The following is a 20,869-nucleotide window of genomic DNA, read 5'->3' on the forward strand; positions in this document are numbered from 1 at the left end:
TACAGAAAACTATTTGTCGGAATTTAGTATCAGATACATTGGTTCATTCAAACTTCTGTGTTTGCCGTGGAGATGGTCACTTGTGAAATTTCATTCATGGTCAATGGGGTTACTCACCTTGTTGTATTTATTTTTAATATTTATTTATTTATTTATTTAAACTCAAGTTAATTAACATAAAGTGTAGTCTTGCTTTCAGGAGTAGATCCCAGTGATTCATCGCTTACATATGACACCCATTGTTCCTCCCCAAAAGTGCCCTCCTTAATGGCCATCACGCGTTTAACTCATCCCCCCGCCCACCTCCCCTCCAGCAATCCCCAGTTTGTACTCACCTTGTTTTAGTTAATCTCACCAGTACTTAGAAACTATATAAATTCCCTGGCTAGTATAAAAAAATATATATCAATTTTAAGTCTAGATGGTCTTTCCTCACAGTGCAAATAAAATACAATATTGTTTTTAGCAAGCCGTCTTTAAAAACAAAATGAAATCATACCTTTCATTGCATGACCCTATTCCTGTAAATTATTGAATCCATGAAACACCTAGAAGGATTTTATAGCCAGTTCTCAATCACAGTTAATCTCCAAATGGTGGGAGTTAGCTTGTTTGTATTGTTTTCTTTTTCTGTTTTGCTCGTGTGCATGCGCTAATTTTTCACGTGGAATTCTCCCCATTTTTTGCAATAAAGAAGTCAATGAAACAATGAAACGTTTCTCTTTACCTTTCAGTGCTTCTGTTTTTCCAGACTTTCCTGTATATTCTTTTTTGACGTTTTTGATTCTGCAATGACAGAAGTGGTGTTTACTCAGCCAACGCAGAAGCGGAAGTAGCAGAGGTCAGGAACAACCCCAGTCACGGTGACAGATACACCAACCCCCTTATGTGAAATAAGGGATGCTATAACCAGTCTGCTCAGAAAGACAGAGACTTGCTTTTGAGTAAGCATTTTCCCCAAGAGAGAAAATAAAAGTCGCTTTAGAAAGTTACAGTTAAATTATTAATGTTTTGCTTAGAGAAGCAGAACACTTTAGAATGTTTCTCACCTTCTGTCTTTGGATGTTTTCTACTCTGTACACAATCAGCTCGTTAATCTGCACTCTTTAACTCTCCCCTCTCACCCTCTCCCATGCCCTCCCATCCCCTCCCACCCCTTTCAAACTTGTTCATTAATCAGACCCTCTGTCACCTGCATTTTCTATAGTTTCCTCTCTGATAGCTTCTCTTTGGCCTGTACTTTGCTTTGGATACAATCAGATTTCTCTCCTCTTTAAAAAAAATTTTTTTTTAAATCTTTATTTATTTTTGAGAAAGAGAGACAGAGTGCGAGCAGGGGGGAACAGAGAAGGGAAACACAGAATCAGAAGCAGGCTCTAGGCTCTGAGCGGTCAGCACAGAGCCTGACATGGGGCTCGAACCCACGAACTGTGAGATCGTGACCTGAGCCGAAGTCGGACGCTTAACCGACTGAGCCACCCAGGCGTTCCTCTCCTCGTCTTATTAAAAACAATATTTTCCGGGCACCTGGGTGGCTCAGTTGGTTAAGTGCCTGACTTCGGCTCAGGTCATGATCTCCTGGTTTGTGAGTTTGAGCCCCTTCGAGCCCCGCAGTGGGCTCTGTGCTGACCGCTCAGAGCCTGGAGCCTGCTTTGGATTCTGTTGTTTCCCTCTCTCTCTCTGGACCCGCCCCCCACCCCCCCTAAAAATAAACATGAAAAAATGTTTTAAAATTTTTTTAAAAATAGGAGCAAATTCTTTCCATGTCCATTTTCTCACTTCCTCCTCGATCACTCTGAACCCACTATTCTAGTGAACTTCCTCATACTGAAATCATTAGTGGCCCCTAATTATTAAATGCAACAAAGACTTCTCTTTCCTTACTTATTGGATTATGGGTCGCTATTGGTGTCGGTGTGCTGGTTGAAAGTGTCTACGTTCAAGGTAACATTGGATTTACTGGCTTTCTTCCTATTTTCCTAAATGTTTCATCTCGGTTTCCTTGTAAGGTCCTCTTCTTTTGCCAGACACATTATCTTGGTGTTCCACAGTGTTCTCCAGGTACATGATGGTCTTCCCATTCTTGACTCTCTTGATGGGTGATCTCATTGATTCTCATGGTTTTTACACCAACCTAATGCTAACCCTATCCTTTCCTCCCAGCATTAGGCTACCACATCTAAAGGTTTCATTCGAATATCACACACGCACACACACACCCCTCTAAATGGGTAATGACCAAACTTGAATGAACATTAGAATCCCAAAGGGAACTAATGCAGGAAGAGGCAGGAACCAGGCTCCGACAAGTTAGAGATGTCATGACTACATAAGATCATGTACGGTGGCATCTTTAATTCAAAGGGAAATAATTTGGTCAACCGCTTTTCTGAGCATGGATCAAAATTAAAGTAAGGACAATTATTCAACCAGGACACTGGCAGTGGGTGGGGTTACACCAAAGAGTCAGGAAATATAAAAGAGAAAGGCTTAAAATGGTGCTGAATCGGACCACAGTGGGACACCCATTGAAGTGGGGTTTTAATGTGTGTGTGGGTTTTTTTTTTTTTTTTTTGAGAGAGAGAGAGAGAGAGAGAGAGAGAGAGAGAGAGAGAGATCATCCATGAGCAGGGGAGAGGGGCGAAGGGAGAGAGAGAATCTTAAGCAGGCTCTGCATGGGGCTTGATTCCACAACTCTGGGATCATGACCTGAACCAAAATCATGAGTCAGATGCTCAACCAACTGAGCCACCCAGGTGCCCCTTAATGTTTTATTTTACTAAAGAAACGTCCCTTTAGGAGTAGCCAGTTGTTTTTGGATTTCAGAGATGAAGATAGCCATTTGGGGCAGACATCCTGTCTACGCTCTGGGAATGTTGCACGAATGGGCTAATGTTATAGGAATGGACAGTTGTGCATACAAGTGATCCCAGAGGAGGAAAAATTGGGAGGAGGCAGTAATGGGTGAGAGGGAGCCAGTTTTGAATAAAATATAGATATTTTTACATAGCCATGATCTTGATTCTGGTTAGAGCTCTGCATGAATTGCTCTATACTTTCAAATATGTATAGCTTCCAGGCTGCTAGGGAAAGAGGAAGTGTCCATTGGCATATAAAGGGGAGACCACCTGGGAAAAAGGGAATCATTACAGTAGTACCTTCTAGATCCATACAACATATTGGGATTGATTGTGATAGTGTTGACACTTGTCTAGTGGTGGGGAAGGCAAGGGTTTCCCTAAGAAAGGGTCACTATGAGGAAAGAAGAGTTAAGACTTATGCACTGGGAACAGTGTCTAATGTTGGGTGGTAAACAGTCAACTTTAGGCCGTCTTGAAGCCCCAGAACCTGCTTCACTGGTGACTGAAATGTACAGAACCTTGTCACTGAAGAGCTACAAGGTTGGGCACCTAAGCCTGGTTTGCTACTTTGGTGTGGATCTGGGGTGAGTTGGCCTGCAATGGAGTCAAACACTTTATAGGTCTTGGATCAGATGACTTTTCTTTCCTGATTTGTTAGTGGCTCCTTCCTCCACTTTAGTAAAGAATCCAGACCAAGAGACAGGGACCTCCAGAGTTAACATTGCATAGATGGGTCAGGTTTGGGAGGTAAGGGGAACAAAGATGGCGGGTGAGGACATTTTACTCTTCTCTATTTTGCAGAAGTAGAAAAACAAACATCTTTTGATCTACATAACTAACCTCAAGACTTTTTTGGAAGATTACATCTGAAAGTTATTATAATTTGAACAGTAATAGAATTTTATTTTTTGTGTTCTCAACCAGTGAAGAGGAACTGAGGACATTGAGTTTTGGGGGATTATTCCTCACTTGGCCTTTCTCTTTCAGATAGATGTTTTCATAGAGCTGAGGTCGGTAGGGGCTGTGGCCCTTCAGGAAGCTTAACAGAAAATAGGGTCTGAATTAGAAGGATGAAGTTGAGGTATGTAAGTTCACCTTATGCTCTTTGTCTTAGGCAGAAATAGATCACTTCCTAGCTATAGTGCCACTTTATTCCTCTTCCTTCACCTCCTGACATCTCTACAGTAGCCAGACGCTAAGAGAATAGACAGACTCTGGATTCCCATCCTGGCTCCCCATTTATGAATGCATGACATTGGACAAGAGACTTCACTTTTCAGAACCTCACCTTTCTCATTTATAAAATGGGCCAAATAGAAGTGCCCACCTTACAAGCTTTGGTTGAGTATTAAGTACGTGTCTGGTTCCTAGTAGGCACTATGTGAATATCGGCTAAATAAGTGGTTTATATTTAGAACCCTCTGGTTCTTCAATTTTAGGGCACATTAGAAAAACCTATCGGGCTTCTTAAAATCTGCAAATTCTTGGGCGTAAGCCCATACTCCCTGAATTAGAATCGCTTGAGGTAGGATCTGATGGCAGAGATATTTTCAGAACTCCTTATATGAATTTCAAACAATCCTACAAAGTAAATATTACTCTTGTTCATTACAGGGCGGGAGATCCAGAGAAACTTACACATTTTTTTTCTCAGATTACACATCAGATGAGAGGGAATTGTGGTATTGAAGTCTAAAAGTTTTTGAGTCCAAGTTTCTTACTTCTTCCATTATATCACATAAGCCAGACAAACTATAGAGGAAGGAATTTGGAGAAAGAAAAGAGTAAGAAGCATGAAAGAGAGGCATGAGACAAAAGTTAGAAATAAGGAGGGAGACAAGATGGCGGGTGATGTGGCAACATTATATGGAGCGAAGCAAAGAGAATTTTCCTTTCAAGGAGCAATCAAGAGCCGTTGGTGGTCATGTGCAAGAATTCAAAGTGACATTCACAAAGACAAATTTCTTCTTCAATATTTTGTTCAAGTTTGCCTTGCACCCATATAAGTGTGATTACCTGATGGCTTGTTTTCCTTGGAATTCTGGAGCTACGGGTTCGAAACAATCATCAGAAGGATGCTCAGGATCTATTTCTTTCTCAGTGACCTTATTATTAGTCCTTTGGTGTTGGAAACAAGACGAGTTCAGGAAAAATAATGGAGAGTAATGGCGCTCATTTCCACCTAATTCATCAAGAGGCGATACGATATTGGATCATTAACATTAGAACCAAGAGCAAAGAAGCCTTATTCAAAATAGTGCAGAGTGTCTTAGACTTAAGCATCATAGAGAAATTGTTTTCATTATAACTTCTTATTATTGAAAAGAAAACTGGTCATGAAGTAAACAATGAAAATTCAAAGGAAATAACATATCATCACAAAAGCCAAACAGTACCATAGAACTTTCAATAAATATACATATACAAAGGCTTAAATAAAATGTGGTCCAAAATATATTTAGAATGAATGAAACCGAACACTTAGGGGGGAAGGCCTTAATATGGCACATAAAAATAACTGGAAACATGTTTGTGGACTTCAGAAATCCCTTGATCGCAACAATACGACTGGACATACTACTGAAGTCCCTATGGAATGTGTATGTAAAGTACAGGAAGAAATTATATTTGTTCAGGATAAATACACTGTCATTTTCCAAATGTAAAACACAGAAGTAGTATTTGTTGCTAAGGGCTTTCAGATATTGAACCAGAAGTGACAGAAAGATAGGAATATATAAAATAATTGCATAGAAGCGTAGAAGACAGGGTTAAATACAAAGTGGAAAGAACATACAAAGTAAGGTAAATAAATAAGATTGTGCAAGAAAAAAAAGTGTTCTGATTCTAGCATGTGGGCAGGAAGTCTGCACTTGTGAAATTTTTGGTTGTTGGTAAGATAGAGAAGATTTAACTGGGTAATATTGTTCTGTAAATATGAACAACTGATTAAAAAATTTTCAGAATAAGGCTGAAAACGTCCTCTTTCATTTTTATTTTGTTACTTCCTTAAAGGATGGACATGTCACCTTGTGAAGTGGTCCTCCAAGAAGAAGAGGGAGTAGGGGAGAACCTGATTGTTCCAGACCCGGGGCCCTTTCTGGATGTTCAATTCACAATCTGCCCCACATTCTTGTAAGAACTACTTACTAAACACCTTCCACCATATGATAGATCGACACTTGCCAAAACCATGTGGGGAATTAATTTATTGCAGCTCATTTTGAAACAAGTCTTACATATCATTCTTTGAAAACACTTTCAGGGATTCTTGAAAAAAGTACCATTATTTAATCACTGAGTATTCATAATGTATATTATTAAAAGCAGAAGACTAATTGTTTTCCCATGAAAATTCCTTCAAACTGCTAAAACTATGAAGCAGGAATAAAGAACTCATTCAGTTTGTGATAGGAAATATTTGTTATTCTTTACTTCTTTTTTTTAAATTTTTAATGTTTATTTATTTTTGAGAGAGAGAGACAGAGGGTGAGTGGGGAGGGGCAGAGAGAGAGGGAGACACAGAATCCGAAGCAGGCTCCAGGCTCCGAGCCATCAGCACAGATCCCGATGCAGGGCTCGAACTCATGGACCGCAAGATCACGATCTGAGCCAAAGTCGGATGCTTAACCGACTGAGCCACCCAGGCGCCCCTGTTATTCTTTACTTCTTTAAGTACATTTACATAACCTTAAGTAAAAACCTACAGTGTGATCAACATGTGCAGAGGTCGAAGAAAAGCCATTTTTACTTACAGGGTAAGGTTTTGTCAAAATATAATGCCAATGCCAGGTAGAAAAGCGCATCAAAAGCCAACACAGAAAAAGTTGCTATCAGTACATAGGAGTCTCCTGAAGGGTCAGGAAAAATTACACCATTCATAGTACTATCCAAGTGGATAATCTAAGATTCAAGCAAAAACAATAATTAATAATTATTTAAATTAAACCCAAAAATAATCCAGTGTGACAGCAAGATTTATCATTTTATTAAACAGGTTTTTCAAGAAGCCCTTATAATGAAGTGATTGGTGAAACTATTTGTATCTGACAACAAAGGAATACTGGAAGGAAATACCAATTTAAAAAAATGTTCTAAGAATAGGACATTTTCTTGTTTTCATAAAGTCACTGCAATTTTGCAAAATATCTGTTCTAGGCAGCAAAGAGAACACAAGTTTTTGAAAGAATATGAAAAATTATTTGAAGCATCTTAGTTGGATAATGATACGAGAACTTTTTCTAGTTATTACTACAAATAAAGATGTTTATAATTTTGCCATGTGACAATAGGTATAATGTTCTAGATGTTATTCTAAGGCTTTTTATAATATCTCATTTAATCCTTATCATAACCTCATAAGGTAGGCCTTATTATTTTTTTAAATGTTTATTTACTTATTTTGAGAGAGAGGGAAAGAGGAAGGGGCTGAGAGAGAGGAGGAGAGAGATTCCCAAGCAGGCTGCACGTTGTCAACGCAGAGCCTAACGCGGGACTCCAACTCACAAACCATGAGATCATGACCTGAACTGAAATCAAAAGTCAGACGCTCAACTGGCTGAGCCACGCAGGTGCCCCTAGGCTGTGTTATTTTTATGTGCATTTTACATATGGTGAAACTGAAGCACAGAGAAACTGAGTGGCTTAACCAAGCAAAGTCAAAATCACATAGGAGTGGCAAAGCTGAATTCAACACATGAAGTCCAGCTCCCAAGCCCAGTTCCTCACACTGGACGACATAAACTCCACTTGTGTAAAATGTTGTTTCACGACAAAGTTGAGTTTATTCCGGAAATGCGAGTCTGGGTTGACATTTGAAGATCACTCTATGCAATTCAACATAAACCAGATTGAGGGAGAAAGTGAACTGGTTGGTAAGATAGGTGCAGAAAAAAGCATTTGATAAAATTCAATACCCACATATAATAAAGAAAGTCTCTTCGCAAACTGAGAAGATAAGCGATCTTCCTAAACCTGGCAAAATAGATGTACACATACCAATACCAAAAATCATCTTTTTGTGAAATGTCGAAAGCTTTTCCTTTGCCTGCATTTCTATTCAACATTGTACTGGAGGTCCCAGTCTCCTCGATAAGGCAAGAAAAATAAGTAACTAGCATTAAAAACTGCAAAAGGAAAAAAAAAACTATCATTATTTGTAGACAACATGATTATGCATAAGCAAATCCCAAGATAAAACCTAGAAAAATACTAGCTTTTAAAGTTTATTTATTTATTTATTTATTTATTTTATTTGTAGACAACATGATTATGCATAAGCAAATCCCAAGATAAAACCTAGAAAAATACTAGCTTTTAAAGTTTATTTATTTATTTATTTATTTTTGAGAGAGACAGAGAGAGAGAGAGAGAGAGAGAGAGCATGGGAGGGGCAGAGAGATGGAGACAGAGAATCCCAAGCAGACTTTGTGCTGTCAGCACAGAGCCCAATGTGAGGCTTGACCTCACGAACCCATGAGATCGTGACCTGAGCCAAAATCAGGAGTTGGCTGCTTAACCAACTGAGCCACCCAGGCGCTCTTAGTTTTAAAGAATATAAAAAGGAAACTGGATACAGTGCCAATATACAGAAATCAGTTGTATCTCTCTACATTTATGACAAACATTTAAAAATAAGAATCTAAACACAGATGCTATTTATAATGGCATCAAACGTATTAAAAAAGGGATTTAAAATTTGGAATAAATAAAAAAATGTGCAAGGCTCTCAATACTTAAAACGAATTACAAAGAGCAAATGAATGTGAAGACATACTATTCATGATCAAAAGAAAAGTGTCAATTTCCCTGAAACTGATTGAAAAAATCAAACTGCATCCCAACATGAACAGCTTTGTACACACATACATAGGCGTGTGTATCACTCAATAAGTTAATTCTAAAATTTACACCATTCAAAGAACCTAGAATAGAAAAGTCTCTCTTTGGAGAAGAAAATCAAGTGGTCAAACTGTTACCACCACATATCAAGACACATAAAGCAAAAACAATTTTAAGATAATGTAGCAACAGTTCAAGAGTACACAGATGGGTTAATACAGGATTGGTTGAGCTCTGACAAAGGAAATATAGCAGTCTGTTCAGGGAAAGGATGGTCTTTTCAACAAATTAAGTGGAAGAAATTGGATATTCATGTAGAAAAATTAATATTGCTTCTACATATAGATATCCAAAAGTTATTTTGAAATGGATTTTATATCCAAATGTAAAAGTAGAATCAATTGAGCTTCCAGAAAAGAACATGGGAGACAAACTTCAAAAAAAATTTTTTTTAAGCTTATTTATTTATTTGGGGAGACAAAGCACATGCGCATATGTACACCGGTGAGCTGGGTAGGAGCAGCGAGAGGCGACAGAGAGAATCCTAAGTAGGCTCTGTGCTGTCAGCTCAGAGCCGGATGCAGGGCTCGATCCCGTGAACCGAGAGATCATGACCTGAGCCAAAATCAAGAGTCGGAGGCTTAACTGACTGAGCCACCTGGGCACCCCTGGGAGAATATCTTTATGACCTTGGGGGAATGCAATGATTTCTTAAAGATACAAAAGCACTCTACAGAAAAGAAAATGCTCATTAAAAGCACCATTGAGCAAGTAAAAATGTCAGCAACAAATGTCTCATAGCTTGCGTATATAAGAAATTCCTACAAAGCAATAAGGAAAAGACTAAAAGTCAGTTAAAAAAAAGTGGGGGGAAACCTGGATAGACACTTTATAAAAGAGAAAATCCAAAATGCCACTAAGCGTACGAAAAAGAATGAAATTTCATCAAACATCAGGAAAATGCAAATTAATACCCCAAGGATTTTTATTGCAGATCCACCAGAATGGCTAAAATTTGGCAGACTAATAATACCAAATGCTGGTAAAGATTCGGGACGACTGTAACTCGAAACATCTGGGGCAAAAGTAAATTGTTTCAACCACTTTGGAAAAATACTGGTAGTAGCTATGAAGATTAAGATATATGTATCCTAGATCCTACTATCCAACTCCGAGGTCTATACCGAACAGAACTGAATGCCTATATTCACTAGGGTAGATGCATAAGGATTTTTTGCAGCGTTAATAGTAGTCAAAAACTGGAAAAGATTTCCAGGCAACACTAAAAAATTAGGCTTAGGAACACACATTAGGTGGGGATGAGGAAGTGAAGATCACAAAACTTTTACCTTCAGGAGCAAAGAGTGGAGTTGTGGCATCCTTCTATTTCTTGATCTAGCTCATGAGCGTTTTGATACTTAGTACCTATTTGTTACGCTCTGTATTTATAGTCTTGACAGCTTTGCAGATTTGAGGTTTCCAAAAGCGGTTTACACAATTTTTAATAGAGAATGCCTTCATTATATAAAGTAAAAACGAATATCGTATGATTTCATTCGTATGTGGAATTTAAGGAACGCGACAGACGCGCATAGGGAAAAGGAAGGAAAAATAAGATAAAAACAGAGAGGGAGGCCAACCGTAAGAGACTCTTAAATACCGAGAGCAAACTGAAGGGTGCCCGAGGGGAAGTGGAAGGGCGGGGTGCGCTCAATGGGGGATGGGCGTTAAGGAGGACACTTGCTGGGATGAGCACAGGGTGTCATATGTAAGTGATGAATCTCTGGGTTCTACTCCTGAAACCAATACTACACTGTGTGTGAACTCACTTGAATTTAAATAAATAATGAAAAAAAGAAAGGTGAATAGCTGCATATGAGAAACAAGAAGAAAATGCTTCCGAATGAAAATACATCCGAGAGGGGAAACTCTGTCTTATTCAAGATGTTCTTATTCAAACTTCCTTATGTGATGATGATTTTTCTACACTGGAATAATAACATTCTCAAATCTAGTCTTAGGCTAGAATTGTTTAGCATAAATGCTCCTAATTTGAAAGAGCACTTAGGGGCGCCTGGTTGGCTCCGTTGGTTAAGCATCCGACTTTGGCTCAGGTTATGATCCCACAGCTCGTGGGTTTGAACCCCACGTCGGGCTCTGTGCTGACAGCTCTCTCTGCCCCTCCCTTGCTCACACTCTGTCTCTTTCTCTCTCTCTCTCAAAAATAAGTAAACATTAAAAAAAGAGAAAGAGTGCTTGCAACCATGAAGAGTTATGAAGTACCAAGTTCTTTTGAAAGTTCAATAATAAAGCAATTAACTAGGCTCCTACCTTACTCAATCCAGCAGTAAAGGTAAATGGGCTGCAGATACTCAAAATCCACTCCAGAGAGGAAGGGAGTTGTCTGTAATATGCGGCGAATCCCACGCCCCCCCAGAAGACAATGAGGAGAAACATAACCAAATTGGTGAGGACTGTTTTCTTTAGCAACACACTCATCAGGAACACTAAAGCTATCTGAAAGAGAGAGAAGACGTCTAGCCGTTAAACAGCCATTACACAATAAATAGAGATGTCTAGATCATAACATAAATATTTATCAGCGAGACGATGATGAAGATATCAAGGCATCACAATGCTCAGTCCTTCCCTCAACCCCTTTGTAAAGAGGATCCTTATTTGCTCTCCTCAACTGCTAGGCATTAGTTGCTGAAGAAAGGGCAGGGGGCAAGCTGTGCGTGCCGAGGACAAGGATACACGTGCACACTTGGAAACACCCAAAGAAACCACATTAATGTCTTAAGAAAGAACACCTATGTACCCTCTCCAGGAAACACCCTGGGAGGCGGGTGGGGGGGGCGGTGTAGAGGCTCTTGCTTTATGAAGGAAGAGGGGTGACATGGGAAGAGAGGGCAAGATGGAGTGTCAGAGGGAGATACTGTGCAAGCCACCATGTTATGGGGAACCTTTGGGACGAAGAGACAGGTCCGCCCCTCAAGCGCATCCTCATGAACTGTCTAGAAAAGTCTTAGAGTCAAAATATTTTTAGAGTCAAGGTTTTTTTTTTTCTTTTTGAGGCATCGTTGCATTAATGCAGACTTTATGCAAAAGAGAGGTCCAATTGTATTTCATACTAGATCAACTTCTCAACAACTCCTAGAGACTTTCTCAAGCAAGTACGCACACACCTGCACACAAAGCAGACACGAAGGAAATAACGAACTGTAATGACCTCCAGAGAACTTCATTTTTACTACATCTAGCTACGACCTAAAGCAGAGAACGTGGTAATAAATGTATGCACTTACCAAGGACAAGCCGTATAAGAAAAAGAGTGTACATATGACCATGAAGCCTGTCATGACTATAATTTGGGTAGATGTTATGACAACTGTGATGATTATGGAAATAATGAAGAAGAAGCCAGCATAGATTAAGCCCCAGGAGAGCCTAAAAGAAGACAAAAAGTTATTTCAATTATTTTAACTTCATTAGGAAATAGTTAAAACCTACCAAAAATCTAAAGAATGATACAATGTTTACCGTTCTATCTGCCTACTTAGGTTAGTAATGAAAATGTTATTAATATTACATTGGTAGGGCTGTGCTGCTGACTCCTGGCTAAGCATCAGCTCTGCACCCACTTATTGTATAAATAGAATAAACACCTGCATACATAGCATCATCTTGTATGTGTTCTGCTGTTGCTCGTCTACATCAATGGACATATATGATATTATTCACTGTTGTATAATAATATTTCATCGTATGACTATATCCTAATGTTCTCCTGCCCATGGACTTCTAGGTTGTTCCAATTTTTGTCTCCAATTTTACTTCCAGTTTTTATTTATTTGCTGCTGCTGAGACCACTCTCGTACTTGTCTTTTTTGGGAAAATGCACAAAAGTGTCTCAAAGGGGTAACTGCTGAAGTAAAGAGATTAAGCTCTTTGTGCCGTCAGCGTTATAACATATTACCGAGGTGTTCTGACCGTAGAAATGGGAGGGAATATAACTAAGCTGCTGATCAATCAGGGAACCACAGAAGCCCCGGGGGCAGAGGAGAATTGGACCGTTCTTGAGGATTTCAGCCGGCCGGACCTCCACGCTCCCTAGTAGTAGAAAACTGAAATTTCATAATTCCTCCAGGCCCTTTCTTTTCTTGCTATTCCTGTTCATGTTTCCTTTTTTGAAAGCTGATATAAATGAGGGTACAGCCTTAAGTGCTCATTCTGTGTTGTTTTAGATGTGCTGGGGTTCGCATTTTTATCAGGTGGTTAGTAAGAAATAGTATTCAGTCTTAGATCTAAGAGGACCACACAAGGTGTTTGAGTCCGGGCTTCCTGTTTTACAGATAAGTAAACTGTAGGTCCTACTGTTACTTCATGGGCCTATTCAAGACCCACCGAGTAAATCAATAGCCAAGCCCAGACGACAGTGCGCACTCTGCTCAGTCCTCTTGCCTCTACACGAAATTGCCCAACGGAATAAGAAACCGGGGCGCCCGGGTGGCTCAGTCGGTTAAGTGTCCGACTTTGGCCCAGGTCATGATCTTGCGGTTTGTGGGTTGGAGCCCTGCTTTGGGCTCTTCGCTGACCGCTCGGAGCCTGGAACCTGCTTCAGATTCTGTGCCTCCCTCTGTCTCTGCCCCTTCCCTGCTCACACTCTGTCTCTCTCAAATGAATAAATGTTTAAAGAAAAAATTAAAAAAAAAATTCAACAGCTGAAAAAAATAGTGAGAGTATTAAAACCAGGAACTTGCATCAATATGCCCCAGAACAACTGGTTTAATTACTGCTTATTCGACTTCTTTTTAAAGGTCGTGGCATTACAGTGATTCAGCCTTTGTTGGAAACATCAGCATTTTTGGAAAGCATATGGCATTCTGCAGAATCCACTTCCTGAGTACAGAAGGGAACTGCTACAGGTGGGAATTAAAAGTCTATACAGTAGGAGAATTACAAATGAAGGAACTTAAAACATTACCTAGAAAAGGGAACTCATTGCAGGGAGTTTGGCGATGGGGCGGGGGGGGCATGGGGAGGATGTTAATAAAGCTGTGAAAGCCTTCATGATAAAAACAAAGCAATTCAGTCATCACACTTAAATAATAAATGCTGATGACATTTCACAGTTATTTCACATTACTTAAAAAAAAAGGTTGTGATACAACTTATTTCCAATACACACCCTGTACTTGGCAAAAACATTTCAGATTTGTTTTTTCCTTTTTAGTTTTAAGGAGATATATATATATATATATATATATATATATATATTCCTTAAAAAAAAAATATATATATATATATATATATATTCGTTTTGCTAACTTTACATTACATGCATACTAAGAAGCATTTACCCTGAGGATGAATCCACATGTAAATATCCAACACCTTTCTGATTTTAATCCAGAATTGACTTGTGCCCCCCCATTCTCAGGTGACTACAGGGATACTGCCCCACAGGACATCCTCTGAACTAAAAAACAGTCCTATTTACACAGAGTCCCCCTCACTACCCTCCTAACAGACTCCATTCATTTCTTTGCATTTGCCAAAGTTTCACTGCAAACCACTCTTTTTTTTTTTTTTCATTTCAGAAACACATTTTCCTCTTTTTCTGTTTCACAATTAAGGTATGTTAGAATCAAAACTCTCTCTGTTAATCAAATATACTTGATAGAAAATTTAAAATTTCCTAGACCATAATGTTATTTTAGGGAACATGTGACTTACAGATGATTGTTCAGTAAATAATTCCTCACCCATTCCAAATAGTTGCATAGCCACAAAGAGTAATTTTCTTGCTGTGGGGACTATACAAAGACACATTTCCCAGGATTCAGTATTGAAAAATGTTAGGTTTTTTTTTTAAGTTTATTTATTTATTTTGTGTGTGTGTGAGAGAGAGAGAGAGAGAGAGAGAGAGAGACAGGGAGGGGCAGAGAGAGAGAGAGAGAGAGAGAGAGAGAGAGAGAATCCCAAGCAGGCTCTGCACTGTCAGCACAGAACTCACGGGGCTCAAACTCATGAATGGTGCGATCATGACCAGAGCTGAAATCAAGAGTCGGATGCTTAACCAGCTGAGCCATCCAGGCGACCTCTTGGAAGCTTAGAGCTTGTATGATTTGTGTTTTTTTCTTCTAGTCTTACCCGTTATCATTCTGTGAGATCCTTGTTTCTATTCTTCAGTCATTTGTTTTTATTATAATACAAACACACACACACATAGACAGACACATACCTAAATATACGTGTGTTTAAATATATGTATTTAAAAACATCTAAATCATTTCTGAATGAGTCAAGATACAAAGGTATCAATATATGAACAAATGTCCTTATTGAGCCCTTCCAACATGTCACCCTAAGTGCTATATGCACTGGGCATATTTTATAGGACATCTCAAGTCCAACACATGGTACTTTAGTGCTGCAAAAAAATATATCCCTGCTGATCAAACCTCTGAACACAAGCTAGCCATTATAGGATCATACTTTCTTCAAGTATGAGGAAGTGCGGAGAAGTCAAATGATAACCATGGGCAGACCAAGTAGGAGGGGTGCCATCGGGACCGCTGCATTGGAGTCTCAGCGGTGGCACACAGTTCTGGAAATAATGACACGTTTTTACCGCTTCCTAATTTCTGATTATTCGTCACACTGCTTGAATCAGTTACTCACCAGAAGGCTGAATCTTGTAGACCCATCATTTTCATCAACTCCTTCCATTTTTTCCTCTCTTTTGTAACGTTGAGCGATATAAAGTGTATCAATGGAAAAAAGTAAAGAAGGCAGTAGAAAATAAACATCTCCTTTTGAAGAATGTTTTTATGAATAAAAGGTAAAGTCTTCATATTTATAGCAGTAACTGACATCAACTCTTCTGTCACAGAGCGGTTTGTTGCGATCTAAAGTGGGGTTTAAACAAGGAAAATCATTATTTGAAAAAATAGGAACTGAACAGGCTATGGTGAAATCCACACAAGCTTGTGAGGGCTATACCAACATCAATTCCCTGATTTTAATATTGTTCTGCAGTTATGAAAGATATTACCGTTAGGAGTAACTGGGTGGTGGGTACGTGGACCTCCATGTACATTGGTTTTTGCCATTTCCTTTCCCATCACTCTGAAACTCCTTGAAAATTAAAGTTAAAAACAAAAGCAATGTGTTCCTTCGCCTAAATCCAATCTCAGCCTTTGTATCCCTACTTCATTGTACAAACGTATGAAAACCTGAGCATATATCACCTTTCACCCAAATCTCGATACCTGTGGAACGAGTTTACGTGAATTATTAGAACTTTTCTTACTTGTATGATAGCAGCGTCAATGGCAGTTTGTAAAGTCACAAATCCTCTATTCCAGTATTTGGCCAGAGAACAGGAAAAGTCACCATGCATATTCCAACAATGAGCTACAAGCACAAAGGGAGGCGATACCATAAGCGACGTTAACAGATGGACGTCATTAGAGAATAAGAAATGAGAACCCAAGGGAAAACAATCTAGAGGAGTCTCCACCAGTCAGAACTTATAACCACATAGGAAAAAAAAAAAACCAAATAAAGTTCTTAATGAGGCAAATTTTATTCTCCGAGACTGTAGTATGCGTAGGAAGTGTTAGACATGAAAAGAAGGTGAAAGCTGGGGCCCCCCGGGTGGCTCAGTCAGTTGAGCGTCTGACTTCAGCTCAGGTCATGATCTCACAGTTCAAGAGTTCGACCCTCCCCCCATCGGGCTCGCGGCTGTCAGCGAAGAGTCCGCTTCGGATCCTCTGTCCCCCTCCCTCCTCCCCTCTCTTGAAAATAAATAAATACTTGAAAGAAGATGAAACAAACATGCCACTCCCACCATGCTGGGTTCCCTGCCGTGCCTCAAAATGCTAAATGCGCTCTTGTGCTAGAACTTTTTTTTGCTCATATGCTCATATGCTCCATATGATCATGGATCCATTATCCATGGCTCCATGGATCCATGGCTCATTCCTCCCCTCTATCTTGATCTCTTCTCAAAAGTGATCTCAGCACAGAGGCCTCCCCTGGCCACCATAAATAAAAATATCCGGAAGAGCATTCGGGCTCTATCTTGCAAGCCTGCTCTATTTTACTTTGTTGTTTTATCACCACTTGGCAGAGTGCATCATTTTTGTCCCATCCCCTGTCCCCGACTGGAATGACTCGTGCAAACAGGCTTCCCTCTGTGTTTTGCTCACTTTCATCCCCAGGGCCAGAACAGTGCAGGACACAAAGAAGACACTCAGAGAATGAATGGGAAAGAACCGATTCTCTTAGTCACATCAATTCTGCTTCCTGAAAGGCCCTCGGACCCATTCACTCTCCTTCTCAGCTGCCGCCAGTCGTGTCCGAGCTGCCTTTGGCTCCCTGGTATGTTTGGCTGTGTTCTCCCCCACCGCTCTGCAACCCATGCCCTGGGCCATATCCAGAGAGCTCCCTTAGGCTTGGGGGTCTAATCTCTTCTCTGCCCTAATTAAAGTACCTCAATGGCTCCCCAACACCCTAGGTTTGTAGGACGTCACGGGGTCCAGCCCTTGGGTTAACTTCAGCCTCAGTCTCCTGTCACATTCCTTTCCATGTCTTCTGTTCAGCTATACTCATCTTCTTCCATGGATACAAACGGATGCCCTTGGCACCTCAGGACTTTCACACCTGCCCTTCCTCTGTCTGAAATGCAACGCTTTTCCCACCCCCATGTGCCAGTCCTTCTCATTTTAAACATCACTTCGCCCCGTAAGACTTCTCTCATCTCACAGCTTATTAGGAACCCCTGGTCTAAGTCTCCCACCCGCTCAGCACCTCTCTTTGCACTTGTCATGAACTCATCAATGTCTGCCTTTCCTGCTGACCTGGAACCTCACCTGAGGCCAGGACCTCTCCGTCTGGATCACCCCGCATCCTTTGCAACATGCCCCTGTGTGCTCACTTTATCTCCATTGGATGACTCCATCATGTTTTATCGTGAGAAGATATGATTGCCCTCGGAATAAGTTCGGCGATACAATGTGCTCTATCTACTTTATCATGTTCTATCAAAAGCATCTCTGTTGCCAATCCCAACCTATTCCTTATGTGGAAAACATGAAAAATACCACAATGATATTTTATATGGAAAGTCACCTGTGAAAAGATCTTCCTTCAAAAATGGAATGTTATATCCCTGAACAAATTTTAGCTTATAAGAGAAAGCGTCATTAAAGATGATTCCCACCAGGTCTGCAAAACTGTCTAAAAGTAGTTTATCCATGGATTTTCGATTTGGCACTCCGATGATTCTTCTTTCTGTGGATGACAAGGTAAAAATAGACATAGAGGGTTGCACACTTTCACCGCAACGGAATGTGATATCCAACGGTGTCATCAGATTGGAATGAAACTAAAATCATTTTCCACTTAAATGAAACTTATCCCAAAAGGCAGGGAGGGCCTTTTGAAAAAAATGGTTTAGATTCTAGACTCAGGAGACATGCGTGAGAACTGAGTGTTTTCTTTTAGTAATGACAAGTATTATGGCAAATTTTAGGTATAGAGAAATATTATACTAGGGTAAGTATGCATAAGAGAACGAGGATACAAAAATAGAAGTAAATGGGAGTAGTAACTGTAGAGTCAGGGGATTCCAGATTTCAGATTTACTGAAGCAAAGACACCTCATCTGATTTTTGCCTTATGTGGGAACTAAGATTGCCAGGTAAGTGTATTTCTCACAGCCAGCAAAGTCACCTGTGAGAAATCGAGGGTTAAAGAGCAGACTACCAAACTGCACCCACCTTGCCCATGAGTGAAATACACATTTGATCTTAGTTATCTCAGTTACATAGTGATTTCATTTAGAGTGAAGGCCTTTAAAGATGTGTACAAAGTATACCATATGCAGACAGAGTATCTTTAGATTAGCCATCCTTACTTTTCATAGTTCTGACATTATAATTTAATAGCTAGATTTAATTTCTTTTATTTCGATGTTTTTTTTCCCTGTGTTGTAAATCTTAATCACTGTATTTCCATGTTAAGGGCACCCGCTCCCACAAATGGCATATTCTCCTAGACACTATTCTGCAAATCTGAAATTATAAATTTATTGTTTTAAGTAAATTCCAATAGAAATGCAGACCTCCCTAATTGGACCCCCATCAAGCTGAAAGTCTTTAAAAAGCTAATTGTTGCGAGAGAAAGAAAAAACTAACCAAATTTGTAGGCTATCTTGATAACCTAAATAATTAGCATGATAGATCACTGTCAGTTCGAATTCAACATGTATACATCAATTCAAAAAGATTAGTACACCTACCTTTCACAAATGGAGCAAATGTCGTTTTATTCACTATCTGCTGTGTTATATCAGAGACGGGTGTATACACAACACCTATAGAGTTATTAAAGTTATCTGCCCTTCCCAGAGCTTGGGGAGGAATTTCAGGAAAATATGTCTTTTCTCTGAAATGTGAAAACAGTCCCATGTACAGTGCCAGAAGTATTGGGAATATCCATTCCTATAACAGGAGGAAGAACGAATTTAGATTATATTCCCTTAAAAGGTTCAGCCAATACCAAAGAACGGTTGAAGATAAATTCTGATTTTGCCACATAGTTGGCTTCTCTTTGCTCTCAACTCTTCAGAGCAAAGGGAACCCAACAAAAGATGCACACCGAGATAGTTGCCACATAGATCATTCTCCAACACTAGAACTAAACTTTTGTATTAAATCATGAACTACTGCAGAGGCCATCATAAAAACCAACAGGGTGACTAATAGGATGACAATTCTTAGGCCTGGGCATCGGACTTTATAGTCTCTAAGACACAGAGGGTCCCAGATAGAGTTCATGATGGCAAATAGCAACATTTTGGTCAATTGTCATATTCTTGTATTGGAAATCAAAAAAAAAAAAAAAAACAAAAAAAAACATGAAAAGGAACTGAGTGTTGGATATTGCCCAGTGGTTCACCAATATCAGTAATCTCTTCCTGCTTAAAACAATGCTAGACCACATTCCCAGCCTCTGGGAATGAAGTCAGACCAAGCGATTGAGTGATTGAGTTCCAACCATAGAACATGAGCAGAAATGATATGCAACCTTCAAGGCCTGGCTTGCGGAACCATGCAAAACCTATATTCTGTCTCAGTCCCTGTACTTTCTGATGTTCTGACTAGATTCAGACGATCCAGGGGAGATCTCCAAAGCCTAGGGAGATGGCAGAGTCCCTAGATGAAGGAGCTCGGGTCCCTGACTGACTGTATGGAGAAGATTCCTTCACCTACCAGACCCACTTTAGTTTCACTGTCAACCTTATTTAGACTATGAGCAAAGTGAAAAACAAACTTTTGCTGAGTTAAGCCTCTGAGATTTGGGTCAGTTACCTGTAGATAGCCCACCTACCTAATGCAACTGACAATCAGTGGTGGTACTTGGTCCGTAATTCTTGGAAATAGTCTTTACGTAGAAAATTTATGGCTTTGAAAAGAAGTGCCCCAAGTTAAAATTTCTCAATTTCTGCTGGGGCTCTTTTGATTATTTCTTTACTCTAATTTTGTTACATATGGTAGCAGCTTTAATAGCTGCTATAATTTCCCGGGGTGCCTGCGTGGCTCAGTCAGTTAAGCATCCAACTCTTGGTTTTGGCCCTGGTCATGATCCCATGGTCACGAGACTGAGTGCTGTGTTGGGCTCCATGCTCAGCATGGGATTCTCTCTGTCCCTCTCTCTGCCCCTCTGCCTCTCTCTCGCTGTCTCTCCTTCTCAAATAAAATAAAATAAAATAAATAAAAAATAAAAATCAGGGCACCTGGGTGGCTCAGTCAGTTGGATGTCCAACTTCGGCTCAGGTCATGATCTCAGGGTCCATGAGTTCGAGCCCCGCATCTGGCTCTGTGCTGACAGCTCAGAACCTGGAGCCTGCTTTGGATTCTGTGTCTCCCTCTCTCTGCCCCTCCCCCACTCGCTCTCTTGCTCATTCTCTCTCTCTCTCTCTCAAAAATAAACATTAAAAAAATTTGTAAATAGTTGCTAATAATTTCCCATACAATTAAATTCTCATTTATTCTTTTTTTTTTTTTTTAAATATGAGGAATATTCTTTGTCTTTGCAATATTACGTTATTTTTCAGGGACTACTATGAGACTCTCAGTTCGACAAGTATGGTT

At 39.8% G+C, this 20,869-nt stretch overlaps 1 protein-coding gene across 1 annotated transcript in view; it reads right to left on the reverse strand.

The window, feature by feature from the left end:
• Nucleotides 1-20,869, reverse strand: part of ABCA6 (ATP binding cassette subfamily A member 6) — a 58,668-nt gene that overhangs the window by 36,367 nt on the left and 1,432 nt on the right. The window contains exons 3-11 of the mRNA XM_042915860.1: nucleotides 19,015-19,216; nucleotides 17,844-18,005; nucleotides 16,021-16,124; nucleotides 15,390-15,616; nucleotides 12,011-12,152; nucleotides 11,034-11,219; nucleotides 6,617-6,764; nucleotides 4,878-5,043; nucleotides 728-786 (exon numbers count right to left, since the gene is read on the reverse strand). Coding sequence (XP_042771794.1) covers nucleotides 728-786; nucleotides 4,878-5,043; nucleotides 6,617-6,764; nucleotides 11,034-11,219; nucleotides 12,011-12,152; nucleotides 15,390-15,616; nucleotides 16,021-16,124; nucleotides 17,844-18,005; nucleotides 19,015-19,216 — 1,396 coding nt within the window. The remainder of the gene's footprint in view (nucleotides 1-727; nucleotides 787-4,877; nucleotides 5,044-6,616; nucleotides 6,765-11,033; nucleotides 11,220-12,010; nucleotides 12,153-15,389; nucleotides 15,617-16,020; nucleotides 16,125-17,843; nucleotides 18,006-19,014; nucleotides 19,217-20,869) is intronic.

The sequence above is a fragment of the Panthera leo genome, chromosome E1 (assembly GCF_018350215.1).
Source record: "Panthera leo isolate Ple1 chromosome E1, P.leo_Ple1_pat1.1, whole genome shotgun sequence".
Lineage (NCBI taxonomy): Eukaryota > Metazoa > Chordata > Mammalia > Carnivora > Felidae > Panthera > Panthera leo.